The sequence below is a fragment of the Anolis sagrei genome, chromosome 1 (genome assembly GCF_037176765.1).
Source record: "Anolis sagrei isolate rAnoSag1 chromosome 1, rAnoSag1.mat, whole genome shotgun sequence".
NCBI classification, from domain to species: domain Eukaryota; kingdom Metazoa; phylum Chordata; class Lepidosauria; order Squamata; family Dactyloidae; genus Anolis; species Anolis sagrei.
Genome location: NC_090021.1, coordinates 334,471,001 through 334,484,687, shown reverse-complemented (window position 1 = coordinate 334,484,687; position 13,687 = coordinate 334,471,001). Strand labels below are relative to the sequence as shown.

Here is a 13,687-nt window from a genome sequence, read left to right as displayed (position 1 = left end):
GAAAGCAGATCAGTCTCTCAGGCGTTCTGCCAGGCTCAAAGAAAGAATGATAAGGAATTCAAATGTTCCTGAAGGGTGTGGGGATGATGTTGTGCTCCCTGAATTGCTTCCAGAATTCCCATGATTTGGAGATTGAGAACAGCTCGGCACCTGGGCCAGCTGCAGAAATTAATGAGCAAATAGATAGACGGGATGTTATTAGTCAGAATAGGAAAGCAGATCAGTCTCTCAGGCGTTCTGCCAGGCTCAAAGAAAGAATGATAAGGAATTCAAATGTTCCTGAAGGGTGTGGGGATGATGTTGTGCTCCCTGAATTGCTTCCAGAATTCCCATGATTTGGAGATTGAGAACAGCTCAGCACCTGGGCCAGCTGCAGAAATTAATGAGCAAATAGATAGACGGGATGTTATTAGTCAGAATAGGAAAGCAGATCAGTCTCTCAGGCGTTCTGCCAGGCTCAAAGAAAGAATGATAAGGAATTCAAATGTTCCTGAAGGGTGTGGGGATGATGTTGTGCTCCCTGAATTGCTTCCAGAATTCCCATGATTTGGAGATTGAGAACAGCTCGGCACCTGGGCCAGCTGCAGAAATTAATGAGCAAATAGATAGACGGGATGTTATTAGTCAGAATAGGAAAGCAGATCAGTCTCTCAGGCGTTCTGCCAGGCTCAAAGAAAGAATGATAAGGAATTCAAATGTTCCTGAAGGGTGTGGGGATGATGTTGTGCTCCCTGAATTGCTTCCAGAATTCCCATGATTTGGAGATTGAGAACAGCTCGGCACCTGGGCCAGCTGCAGAAATTAATGAGCAAATAGATAGACGGGATGTTATTAGTCAGAATAGGAAAGCAGATCAGTCTCTCAGGCGTTCTGCCAGGCTCAAAGAAAGAATGATAAGGAATTCAAATGTTCCTGAAGGGTGTGGGGATGATGTTGTGCTCCCTGAATTGCTTCCAGAATTCCCATGATTTGGAGATTGAGAACAGCTCAGCACCTGGGCCAGCTGCAGAAATTAATGAGCAAATAGATAGACGGGATGTTATTAGTCAGAATAGGAAAGCAGATCAGTCTCTCAGGCGTTCTGCCAGGCTCAAAGAAAGAATGATAAGGAATTCAAATGTTCCTGAAGGGTGTGGGGATGATGTTGTGCTCCCTGAATTGCTTCCAGAATTCCCATGATTTGGAGATTGAGAACAGCTCGGCACCTGGGCCAGCTGCAGAAATTAATGAGCAAATAGATAGACGGGATGTTATTAGTCAGAATAGGAAAGCAGATCAGTCTCTCAGGCGTTCTGCCAGGCTCAAAGAAAGAATGATAAGGAATTCAAATGTTCCTGAAGGGTGTGGGGATGATGTTGTGCTCCCTGAATTGCTTCCAGAATTCCCATGATTTGGAGATTGAGAACAGCTCGGCACCTGGGCCAGCTGCAGAAATTAATGAGCAAATAGATAGACGGGATGTTATTAGTCAGAATAGGAAAGCAGATCAGTCTCTCAGGCGTTCTGCCAGGCTCAAAGAAAGAATGATAAGGAATTCAAATGTTCCTGAAGGGTGTGGGGATGATGTTGTGCTCCCTGAATTGCTTCCAGAATTCCCATGATTTGGAGATTGAGAACAGCTCGGCACCTGGGCCAGCTGCAGAAATTAATGAGCAAATAGATAGACGGGATGTTATTAGTCAGAATAGGAAAGCAGATCAGTCTCTCAGGCGTTCTGCCAGGCTCAAAGAAAGAATGATAAGGAATTCAAATGTTCCTGAAGGGTGTGGGGATGATGTTGTGCTCCCTGAATTGCTTCCAGAATTCCCATGATTTGGAGATTGAGAACAGCTCGGCACCTGGGCCAGCTGCAGAAATTAATGAGCAAATAGATAGACGGGATGTTATTAGTCAGAATAGGAAAGCAGATCAGTCTCTCAGGCGTTCTGCCAGGCTCAAAGAAAGAATGATAAGGAATTCAAATGTTCCTGAAGGGTGTGGGGATGATGTTGTGCTCCCTGAATTGCTTCCAGAATTCCCATGATTTGGAGATTGAGAACAGCTCGGCACCTGGGCCAGCTGCAGAAATTAATGAGCAAATAGATAGACGGGATGTTATTAGTCAGAATAGGAAAGCAGATCAGTCTCTCAGGCGTTCTGCCAGGCTCAAAGAAAGAATGATAAGGAATTCAAATGTTCCTGAAGGGTGTGGGGATGATGTTGTGCTCCCTGAATTGCTTCCAGAATTCCCATGATTTGGAGATTGAGAACAGCTCGGCACCTGGGCCAGCTGCAGAAATTAATGAGCAAATAGATAGACGGGATGTTATTAGTCAGAATAGGAAAGCAGATCAGTCTCTCAGGCGTTCTGCCAGGCTCAAAGAAAGAATGATAAGGAATTCAAATGTTCCTGAAGGGTGTGGGGATGATGTTGTGCTCCCTGAATTGCTTCCAGAATTCCCATGATTTGGAGATTGAGAACAGCTCGGCACCTGGGCCAGCTGCAGAAATTAATGAGCAAATAGATAGACGGGATGTTATTAGTCAGAATAGGAAAGCAGATCAGTCTCTCAGGCGTTCTGCCAGGCTCAAAGAAAGAATGATAAGGAATTCAAATGTTCCTGAAGGGTGTGGGGATGATGTTGTGCTCCCTGAATTGCTTCCAGAATTCCCATGATTTGGAGATTGAGAACAGCTCGGCACCTGGGCCAGCTGCAGAAATTAATGAGCAAATAGATAGACGGGATGTTATTAGTCAGAATAGGAAAGCAGATCAGTCTCTCAGGCGTTCTGCCAGGCTCAAAGAAAGAATGATAAGGAATTCAAATGTTCCTGAAGGGTGTGGGGATGATGTTGTGCTCCCTGAATTTCTTCCAGAATTCCCATGATTTGGAGATTGAGAACAGCTCGGCACCTGGGCCAGCTGCAGAAATTAATGAGCAAATAGATAGACGGGATGTTATTAGTCAGAATAGGAAAGCAGATCAGTCTCTCAGGCGTTCTGCCAGGCTCAAAGAAAGAATGATAAGGAATTCAAATGTTCCTGAAGGGTGTGGGGATGATGTTGTGCTCCCTGAATTTCTTCCAGAATTCCCATGATTTGGAGATTGAGAACAGCTCGGCACCTGGGCCAGCTGCAGAAATTAATGAGCAAATAGATAGACGGGATGTTATTAGTCAGAATAGGAAAGCAGATCAGTCTCTCAGGTGTTATGCCAGTCTCAAAGAAAGAATGATAAGGGATTCAAGGCTAAAACAAAACCCATTTCTGGCCGCTTGGGACAGTGTAATGAGGAAATAAAAGGTCCCAAGTACAGAATTTGTAGTTAGATGAAGCGTCATTTGGAATCAAGTCAGGACCTCGTTCCTGTTCCTTGGAAGTCTGCTTTGGAAAGATTCATGTGTTAAGTGCCTTTGATTCATGTTTCCAGTTTTTGGATTTTACTATAGAAGTTTTTGGCATTGTTTTTCATGAACTTTGATGGACTAATTTCCTGGACTATTTGTTCTGTCTTATCTTCCTACCTAATTGGATTTACCTATTCCTTTAAAGTTCTTTTTACTATAACTGTTTTTTAGTTATCTTCAATAAACGAATTGCATTTCTACTCAACGGTGTGGTATTTAAAGTCAGAGGGTTTTTCCTGGTCTGGAGTGCAACAATCAGGTGGTGCAGTACTGGCCAAACAGTATAATCTCTCCAGTGGTGTGGGGCGCAGACATCCTGCAATGATGCAGCATATCTCATTAAGAGCCACATCCACTGTTTTAGTGTGGTGAGATGTTTCCATACTGGGCATGCATACTCAGCAGCAGAGTAGCAAAGCGCAAGGGCAGATGTCTTCACTGTGTGTGGTTGTGATCCCCAGGTTGTGCCAGTCAGCTTTCGTGTGATAATATTTCCAGCACCCATTTTTTTGCTTGATATAAGTCAGAGCACGTTCCAAAATAACTTGTATTTAGTTACGTAGTTGTAGTTTTTTGTTATTTTTTGTTATTTGGATAGGCAGGTTTATATGTTGTCGATTTTGATTGTTTGTAACTGTTATGTCTTATTTCTAGTTTTAGAATATTCATTGTGCTTTAATAAAAATATTATTAAAAATACTTAAACCCAGTATCCATCTGACAGGAGCTTATACCTTATTTTTATCCACTAGAAGCAAATAAAGAGGAAACAATCAGGCACATCTAATCGCCTCTCAACAAAAGATTGCCCCAAGCACTACCAGGCCATCAAATGCTAATCAAGGTGGTCAGTTGAAAAATTCACACCTAGCTCCAACAGACTAGAGTCCTTTGTCCCACCCTGGTCATTCCACAGATATATAAACCCATTTTTCCTAGTTCCAACAGACCTCACTACCTCCGAGGATGCTTGCCATAGATGCAGGCGAAACGTCAGGAGAGAATGACTCTAGAACATGACCATATAGCCTGAAAAAACCCACAACAATCCAGGAAATACTGTGTTTTCTGATGGTCTTTGGCAACCCCTCTGACACCCCCCTCATGAGCCTCACAGTGGTCCCAACCCCCAGGTTGAGAAACACTGTCGTCGAGTCTCAGTGGGTTAAAGTGCTGAGCTACTGAACTTGTTGACTGAAAGGTCGCAGGTTTGAATCCGGGGAGCGCCGTGAGCTCCTACTGTCAGCCCCAGCTTCTGCCAACCTAGCAGTTCAAAAACATGAAAATGTGAGTATATTAATAGGTACCGCTCCGGCAGGAAGGTAATGGCACTCCATGCAGTCATGCTGGCCACATGACGTTGGAGGTGTCTAGGCACAACGGCCGCTCTTCGGCTTAGAAATGGAGATGAGCACCAATCTCCAGAGTCGGACACAACTGGATTTAATGTCAGGGGAAAACTTTTACCTTTACCTTAGAGTTAGCAAAAATGTGCCTGGCTCTACTGAACTAATCTTTATTGCTCTTAAGGATGAAGAAGTTGAGGATTTTGGCATCCCAGAATTCGCACAACCAGTCCTACAGTTCAACCGACAAGGAGAGACAGAGTCCCCAAAATACAATGGCCCCCCATTTCCACCAGCTGTTCCTGTTGCTCAGGTCTCTTCAGACGTCCTGGACGAGATCATAGAAAAGCGGGAGACTCTGGAAAACAAGCTGGTTGACTGGTGAGTTCTCAGAGGAATGATCATAAAATGTTGATGGGACTATGTTTTGCATCCTGACTTTTGTAGCATCTCCTTTTTCATGTACATTTTTGGGATTTGCTTCCATCAATCAATGCACTTTACATTCAGTAAAAGGTCATGTGCAAAACAGACCTCACTACCTGGAGGACCCTACAGTCCAAACTTTCACTGTTGGGGGCACAGCAGAGACAGGAATGAGGAAAATGAATTTGTGCCAGTAGTGTGATATAGATGTAGTTGTAATTTGGGGAGATGGTGGCAGGGTATAAATACAGTTGTTTATTATTATTATTATTATTATTATTATTATTAAAGTCAAGAATTAGTTTTGCAAATCTGAAGAGGGGATGATAGGTTTGGTGCCACAGAGAGACCCAAGCATCAGGAGAGTGAGAAAAGAATAGCAACATTTATTTAAAGCATTGTTTGTTAACCTGGGGATCAGGACCCCTGTGGGGGGGGTCGCGAGGGGGTTTCAGATGGGTCGCCAAAGACCATCAGAAACATTATAATTCTCCTATAACTCTTCCTTTTTGGAAACAGACGGTGAGTTATAGATAAACTATAAATCCCAGCAACTACAGCTCCCAAATGTCAAAGTCTATTTTCCCAAACTCCACCAGTGTTCACGTTTGGGCATATTAATTAATTAATTAATATACCGCTTTTCTCAGCCCTCGGGCGACTCAAAGCGGTTAACAATAGCAAAATTCAATGCTTAATATCGTAAAAACAGTTAAAAAACAATTAAAATAATAACATAATAAACAGTTAAACATCAATATAACATCTCATTAGCGTCTCAAGTAAAATCAAGATCCAATCTCATCATCCGTTGTTCCATATTCCTATGTTCATTACACTGCCTATTCAAATGCCTGTTCGAACAACCAGGTCTTCACTTTCCTCCAAAATGCCAATAGGGAGGGGGCCGATCTAATTTCTGTAGGAAGGGCATTCCACAGCCGAGGGGCCACCACTGAGAAGGCCCTGTCTCTCGTCCCCGCCAAACGTACCTGTGATGCAGGCGGGACCGAGAGCAGGGCCTCCCCAGATGATCTTAATGTCATATTGAGTATTCGTGCCAAGTTTGGTCTAGATCCATCATTGTTTGAGTCCACAGTGCTCTCTGGATGTAGGTGAACTACAACTCCAAAAGTCAAGGTCAATGCCCACCAAACCCATCTAATGTTTTCTGTTTGTTGTGGGAGTCCTGTGTGCCAAGTTTGGTTCAGTTTCATCACTGGTGGAGTTCAGAATGCTCTTTGATTGTAGGTGAACTATAAATCCCCGCAACTTCAACTCCCAGATGACAAAATCAAAACACGCCCTTCCCCAACCACACCAATTTAGGTGTATTGGGTATTTCTGTGAAATTTGGTCCAATGAATGAAAATACATCCTGCATATGAGATATTTACATTACGATTAATAACAGTAACAAAATTAGAGTTATGAAGTAGCAACAAAACTATTTTTATGGTTGGGGGTCACCACAACATGAGGAACATAAGAGGTGGCGGCATTGGAGAGATTGAGAACCACTGATTTAAAGGAATACTTCAGTCAGCCTAACATAGTGAAGCCTACCTTAGTCTGATGCCTTGGAGGTTGCATGGTGTTTCATGTTCTCTCTGTCTCCAAGGGGCTAAAGAAATTAAGTTATGAGGAATTCTGAAATTGTTGTCCAAAACATCCAGAGGGCATCAATTTGGAAAAAGCATCCAAAAAGGATGAACAGCTACATTTGCAAGTGGATATATTAAGGCAGAGTGGTAGATTAGGGAGTCCAAAGGCATGGAAAGCTTGAAAGGAAAGACCATAGACATTGTATTAGATGTATAAGGGAATAGGAACATCTCATAATAACTATCTCTTCTCCTTCATCAGGGTGGAACAAGAAGTAATGGCGCGAATCATTAGTGGGATGTATCCAACACAGAAAGATGCAGTGCCAGACTTGGATGCTTCAGAGAGTGAGCACAGTGAAGCCGTGTCTTCGGATATCGGTGAGCAAGAGAGCTGCCTTTCCCTTGTCTTCTGCTTCCTTTCCCAACCTCTCAGATGGCACCAAGAGCTGAATAGGAAGTAACCTGAATTTAGGAAAGGCTTATGTTCCTAACATGGTTCAAATGCGGAACCTCAACTTGACTCAGACTTCTTTTCATCTTGGAAAGAAGTGACAAGTGGAGTGCCGCAGGGTTCCATCCTGGGCCCGGTCCTGTTCAACATCTTTATTAATGACTTAGATGAAGGGCTAGAAGGCATGATAATCAAGTTTGCAGACGACACCAAATTGGGAGGGATAGCCAATAGTCCAGAGGACAGGAGCAGGATTCAAAATGATCTTGACAGATTAGAGAGATGGGCCAAAACTAACAAAATGAAGTTCAACAGTGACAAATGCATGATACTCCACTTTGGCAGAAAAAATGAAATGCAAAGATACAGAATGGGTGACGCCTGGCTCGAGAGCAGTACGTGTGAAAAAGATCTTGGAGTCCTCGTGGACAACAAGTTAAACATGAGCCAACAATGTGATGTGGCGGCAAAAAAAGCCAATGGGATATTGTGTCCAGTTCTGGGCACCACAATTCAAGAGAGATATTGACAAGCTGGAATGTGTCCAGAGGAGGGCGACTAAAATGATCAAGGGTCTGGAGAACAAGCCCTATGAGGAGCGGCTTGGGGAGCTGGGCATGTTTAGCCTGAAGAAGAGAAGGCTGAGAGGAGATATGATAGCCATGTATAAATATGTGAGAGGAAGCCACAGGGAGGAGGGAGCAAGCTTGTTTTCTGCTTCCTTGGAGACTAGGACGCGGAACAATGGCTTCAAACTACAAGAGAGGAGATTCCATCTGAACATTAGGAAGAACTTCCTGACTGTGAGAGCCGTTCAGCAGTGGAACTCTCTGCCCCGGAGTGTGGTGGAGGCTCCTTCTTTGGAAGCTTTTAAGCAGAGGCTGGATGGCCATTTGTCAGGAGTGATTTGAATGCAATATTCCTGCTTCTTGGCAGGGGGTTGGACTGGATGGCCCAGGAGGTCTCTTCCAACACTTTGATTCTATGATTCTATGATTCTATGGGTTCAGAGAGGGACAGTGGTCAAAAACCAGTGCAAAAACAGCAACCCTAATTCCTCCTTTTCTTGATGTGATTTTTCCCAGTTTAACAGCAACAAACAACGATCCATCAAACAAAAGCAGTAGGTATTTGTACTACGATGCTGTAAGATTCTTCACAGAGCAAAAACTGTGTTCTTGATATGGAGTTGGCTTTTGAGGCAGTTCGGAAAATCCAGTTTATTTATTTATCTATCTATCTATCGTGTCAAGAGCAACCAGACAGTTGTATTACATTTTTAACAACAAACAAACAAACAGACAGACAAAACACAAAGTTTGCCAGCTTGGTAGTTGATTAAATGTCCTTTGACCAGTAGCTGGCCACTTGGAGTGCCTCTGGTGTTGCCGCAAGGACGTCCTCCATTGTGCATGTGGCGGGGCTCAGGTTGCATTGCAGCAGGTGGTCTGTAGTTTGCTCTTCTCCACACTCGCATGTCATGGATTCCACTTTGTAGCCCCATTTCTTAAGGTTGAACTCTGCATGTTGTGGTGCCAGAGCGCAGTCTGTTCAGCGCCTTCCAAGTTGCCCAGTTTTATGTGTGCACAGGGGGGAGTTCCAGTTAGGGGCAAATCAGAATTGATGCTGGCTGGAAGCTTCTGGGTTTGGGCAGCTGCAGAAGTTGCAATCATCGCTTTTTGTCCCAGGCCACAATAGCATGCCTCAGCAACTAGATCCCTTTTAAACAATTAAATTGAGAGGTGTTTGCTGCTCTAACCATCCAAATATCTTAGAAATCAGCCACAGTTGAGACAGGCAGCAAGCAGTGCTCCTTCCTGTCTTGCCTTGAGAAAATTGTTTGGAATTCTGGTGCATTTCTAAGACCTGGGGATGGGGTTGAGGGAGTACAATTGCTGCATGTATTCTGCAGTTTTTATCACTTTTGGGGACCCTGTTGGGCAAAAGGTACCCCCAGCGGAAGAGCAGGTTAAACTGCTGAGCTGCTGAACTTGCTGATAGAAAGGTCGGTGGTTTGAATCCTGGGAGCAGGCTGTGTTCTCGTTGTTAGGCCCAGCTTCTGCCAACCTAGCAGTTTGAAAACATGCAAATGTGACTGGATAAATAGGTACCGCCTTGGCGGGAAGGTAACGGTGCTCCATGCAGTCATGCTGGCCACATAATCATGGAGGCACCTACAGACAATGCTGGCTCTTCAGCTTAGAAATGGAGATGAGCACCACTCCCCCGAGTCAGACACGACTAGACTTACCTTTACTTATTGTGTAAAAAATGCGTGGTATTTTAAAATTAATTAAGGGATATTTATTTATTATTTATTTATGATATTTCTATCTCGCCTTTCTCAAGCCCAAAGGCTAATCAAGGCGGTTTAAAGGAATCTTTAGGAATGGTGTGAGTAAAATCCCACACCATTCATAAAGTTTCTTTCAAGGATCTACAAGGCGAGTGAACAAAACTAGAGAGGAAAGTAAATGCAGAAGTTCTGTTTCACCAAACATAATTTGTGATTCTTAAGATCCAAGCCCTAATACCCACCAATTTGGATTTAGCTTGTGTTGGATTTATTTTTAGTTGAGGCTGCAGGTACCGCAGGCTTCCAGTTGTTTGTGGACGCTGGTGTCCCCGTGGATTCAGAAATGATTCGACGATTTGTGAATGAGGCGCTTGCTGAGACGGTGGCGACTATGCTTGGCGATAGAGAAAACCACAGATCAGCTCCTGTAACAGTCGTTCCTTCAACGGCAGGACTTCTGCCAGAAAAGGTGATTTGCTTCCTTCTGTTCTGGATTTACAATTATAAATGTAATCGTAATGTTCTGTTCCTCACTCCGTGTTACCAAAAGGAAAGTCTGAAAAGGGGGCAGTCCTTAGAACAAGAAAATAACCCAAACAAATTGTAGGAAAAATCACCAAGTAATGCTTTCATGACAAAGGGAATATGGACTCCTAAGGACCTGTGATGCCTTCATTCCCAATGTTTAAAAACTCAGAATCTTCTCATATGAAAACATCCTACATTTGAAATCAGCAGGAAATACTTATTATTATTATTATTATTATTATTATTATTATTAAAGTTATTTTGGTCAGTTTTTCGCTGTGCAATTTTCTCTGTGATACCAAGTGATAAGTAGGTGCTATAGCAGACATGAGCAAACTTGGGCCCTCCGGGTGTTTTGGACTCCAGCTCCCATAATTCCTGCTGTTAGGAATTGTGGGAGTTGAGGTTCAAAACACCTGGAGGACCCAAGTTTGCCCATGCCTGTGCTATAGCCTGGAAGCAGTTATGCACCATTTAAATTGTATTTCTAAACTGAATACTTTCAATATTCATACTTAAGAATAAACATTTATTTTCTTTATTGCCTGCATGTGCAAATAACCCAGGCAATGCCGGGTACCCAAGTGTGTGTGTGTGTGTATGTGTGTGGGACTGTGGCGCAGCTGGCTGAGTGTCAGCTGCATTAAGATCACTTCTGACCAAAAGGTCATGAGTTCGAAGCCAGTCCGTGTCGGAGTGAGCTTCCAACCAATTGTGTAGTTTGTTGTCGACCTTTGCAACCTGAAAGACAGTTGCATTTGTCAAAATTAGGTACCACCTATGTGTGGGGAGGCCAATTTAACTAATTTACGAGGCCATAAAAAAGATTCCAGCAAAGCACTCCAGCAAAAAGCATGCGGGGAATACGGAAATACTTCTTCAGTGTTGCAAATGGATGATGAAAGCGACAGCTCCCGTTGCGGCCAGAAAAGCTAAATAGCCTCTGACTGTCAGTCTATATTTGTTGTGTGTGTTTGGCATTGAATCTTTGCCATATATGTGTACATTGCTATCCGCCCTGAGTTCCCTGCGGGGTCAGAAGGGCGGAATATAAATACTGTAAATAAATAAATAAATATGTAAAATTGGATTTTCATTGTTTAAATGTTTTCAAAACATTTTTTCCTTGATTGTGCATTGCTCGAGGGGCCTGATGGATAAATGCATGTGTTGAATGCATGCAAAAGTGGTTGAATATAAAAATGAAATTAAATAGAATCAAAACACTTTAAAATGTATCTATTTAAAAAAAGGCAAAAATTAAAAAATAGTATTAAAAATGCATGGTTTATAAATGGGTTTGATGAAGATGCTTGGGGGTGTCACAGAACTGTCTCTGTCCCTACTTTCATGCAGCGCACACAGCCATCCTCTCTGGTGGACAGGGACAGCTTGGAAAGTGGAAAGAAAACCCGTAATCCCTACTCAAGCCATGATCATAGAAACCCATCCTTATGTTCTTTCCTCTGTTTTATCTGTGTGTGCTGCTCAAGGATTAACTGCATTAAGTTGGACTTACTACTCCCTCCAGGCCCCAGATTTCAAGCATCCCACAAGAGATGATGTATCAGTTTGCAAGCTTCTCATGGCTTTGGCTTTGCGACTTCATCCAGCTTTTGCTGAGCCTCAGTATAGGAAATATTTGCTCATAGTACTATAGTTCTCTACTCCTGTATCCACAGATTCTGCAAACACAAATCCAACCATACATTGCTTGAACATATTTGGTTAAATGTCCCAAAAGCAAAGCTTGATTTTGCCTTCTTATCCAAAGGATTTTATGCAGTTTTACTATGCGATTGTTTTATAATGGGACTTTAGCATCCTTTGATTTTGGTATCCACGCAAGTGGTAGTGGTTCCCACTCGGTTTCTCTTCTGAGAATCACAAATGCCAACTGGTTGTCTTTAACTGAAATGAACTGGTGGGATTTCTTAAATGGTAGAATAATAATAACAATAACAAGAACGTTTTATTTGTTACCCACCTCTCCTTACAGCAGTGGTTCTCAACCTGTGGGTGCCTAGGTGTTTTGGCCTACAACTCCCAGAAATCCCAGCCAGTTTACCAGCTGTTAAGGATTTCTGGGAGTTAAAGGCCAAAACATCTGGGGACCCACAGGTTGAGAACCACTGCCTTACAGCTTGAAGCAGGGCACAACATTGGTAAAATGCATTTATAAAAACACATATTATAGCATACAAATATTAAAATACATGGAACAAAAATTAAAAGTTAATAACCATATAAACTGTGTATACTTGAAGATAAGACGAGTTTTTCAAACCCTTTTTTGAATTGAAAAAGGCTCCCTCGGCTTGTAATGGGGTCAAGGCTGGGCAGCAGATCCCGGAGGCCATTGCTTGCAATGCATGATATGTTTCTCTCTCCTCTTATCACCCTTAACAGTGTGTTTTCTTTTCCAGTCAAAAGGAAGGGAAGGAGGGAAAGGAGATATATTTCATGTCCTCTTTGTTTGTATGGCTCTCTTTCAAACTCATCCAATTTCCTGGCTTTTTTCCCTATCTAAATGTATTAAATTTATATGTGATATATAGGGCTTGCAAATATTGTAGAGGTAATGCACACACACACACACAGAAGTCTAGCTATATATAAACATAGATATAAAGGCCTTGCAAATATTGCAGAAGGGAAATGCACATATAGAGAGAGGATTTGCAAATGTTTCAGGGGGAATGCATATGTGAAATATATATATAACTATATAACTTTATATAGGCATTGAATGTTTGCCTGTTACTATGTTGGAAGCTGGCCTGAGTCCCCATGGGGAGATGGGGTGGGAGGCAAATGAAATATTATTATTATTATTATTATTATGAAGTTAATGTTGATACCCTACTTTCCACTTACAGAGCTAGTTTGCTGTTTTGTTTTTGTTTGTTTTTTTGAAATATGGAAAATATTCTAAAACATTTAGCCTACTGATGCCTCAGTTAGTGTAATTTCATTGGTATCTATTTTTATTTTGAAATTTACCATTAGCTGCAGCATTTCTCACCCTTGGCTTATACTCGGGTCGATACATTTTCCCAGTTTTCTGTGGTAAAATTAGGTGCCTTGGCTTATATTTGTGTTGTCTTATACTTGGGTATATATGGTAATGTGATTTTAAAATTTATAATCAAAACTGACTTGCTTCAAGCTGACCCTCTTCAATTTGAAGATTTGGAAGAGTATAGAAAGTGGGGCATATCAGGATGGTGCAGTTGTTTGGGTTACAGCTCTGGAGACTGATTTCAAATCCCAGCTTGAGCTTGGAAGGCCTTGGGCAAGTGACACTCTCTCAGCCTCAGAGGAAGTCAGTGACAGCCTTCTCTGACCAAATCTTGTTAAGAAAACCCTATAACAGTGTTTCTCAACCTTGTTATTGCCGTGACCCCTTAATACATTTCCTCATGATGTGGTGACCTCCAACCATAACATAACATTATTTTTGTTACTCCTTCATAACTGTCATGAATCGTAATGTAAATATCTGATATGCGGAGTGTATTTTCATTCACTGGACCTAATTTAGCAGAAATACCTGAAATACCCAAATTTGAATATTTGGGGGGGGGGGGGTTGCTTTGTCATTTGGGAGTTGTAGTTGCTGGGATGTATAGTTAACCTACAATCA

The 13,687-nt window shown here is 42.3% G+C and overlaps 1 protein-coding gene across 6 annotated transcripts in view; it reads left to right on the top strand.

Moving 5' to 3' along the window:
* The window catches only part of KIAA0586 (KIAA0586 ortholog), a 138,504-nt gene that overhangs the window by 56,516 nt on the left and 68,301 nt on the right, over positions 1-13,687 (top strand). For all 6 annotated transcript variants that reach the window (XM_067463072.1, XM_067463070.1, XM_067463074.1 and 3 more), the window contains exons 22-24: positions 4,918-5,114; positions 7,026-7,144; positions 9,792-9,982. In XM_067463072.1, coding sequence (XP_067319173.1) covers positions 4,918-5,114; positions 7,026-7,144; positions 9,792-9,982 — 507 coding nt within the window. The remainder of the gene's footprint in view (positions 1-4,917; positions 5,115-7,025; positions 7,145-9,791; positions 9,983-13,687) is intronic.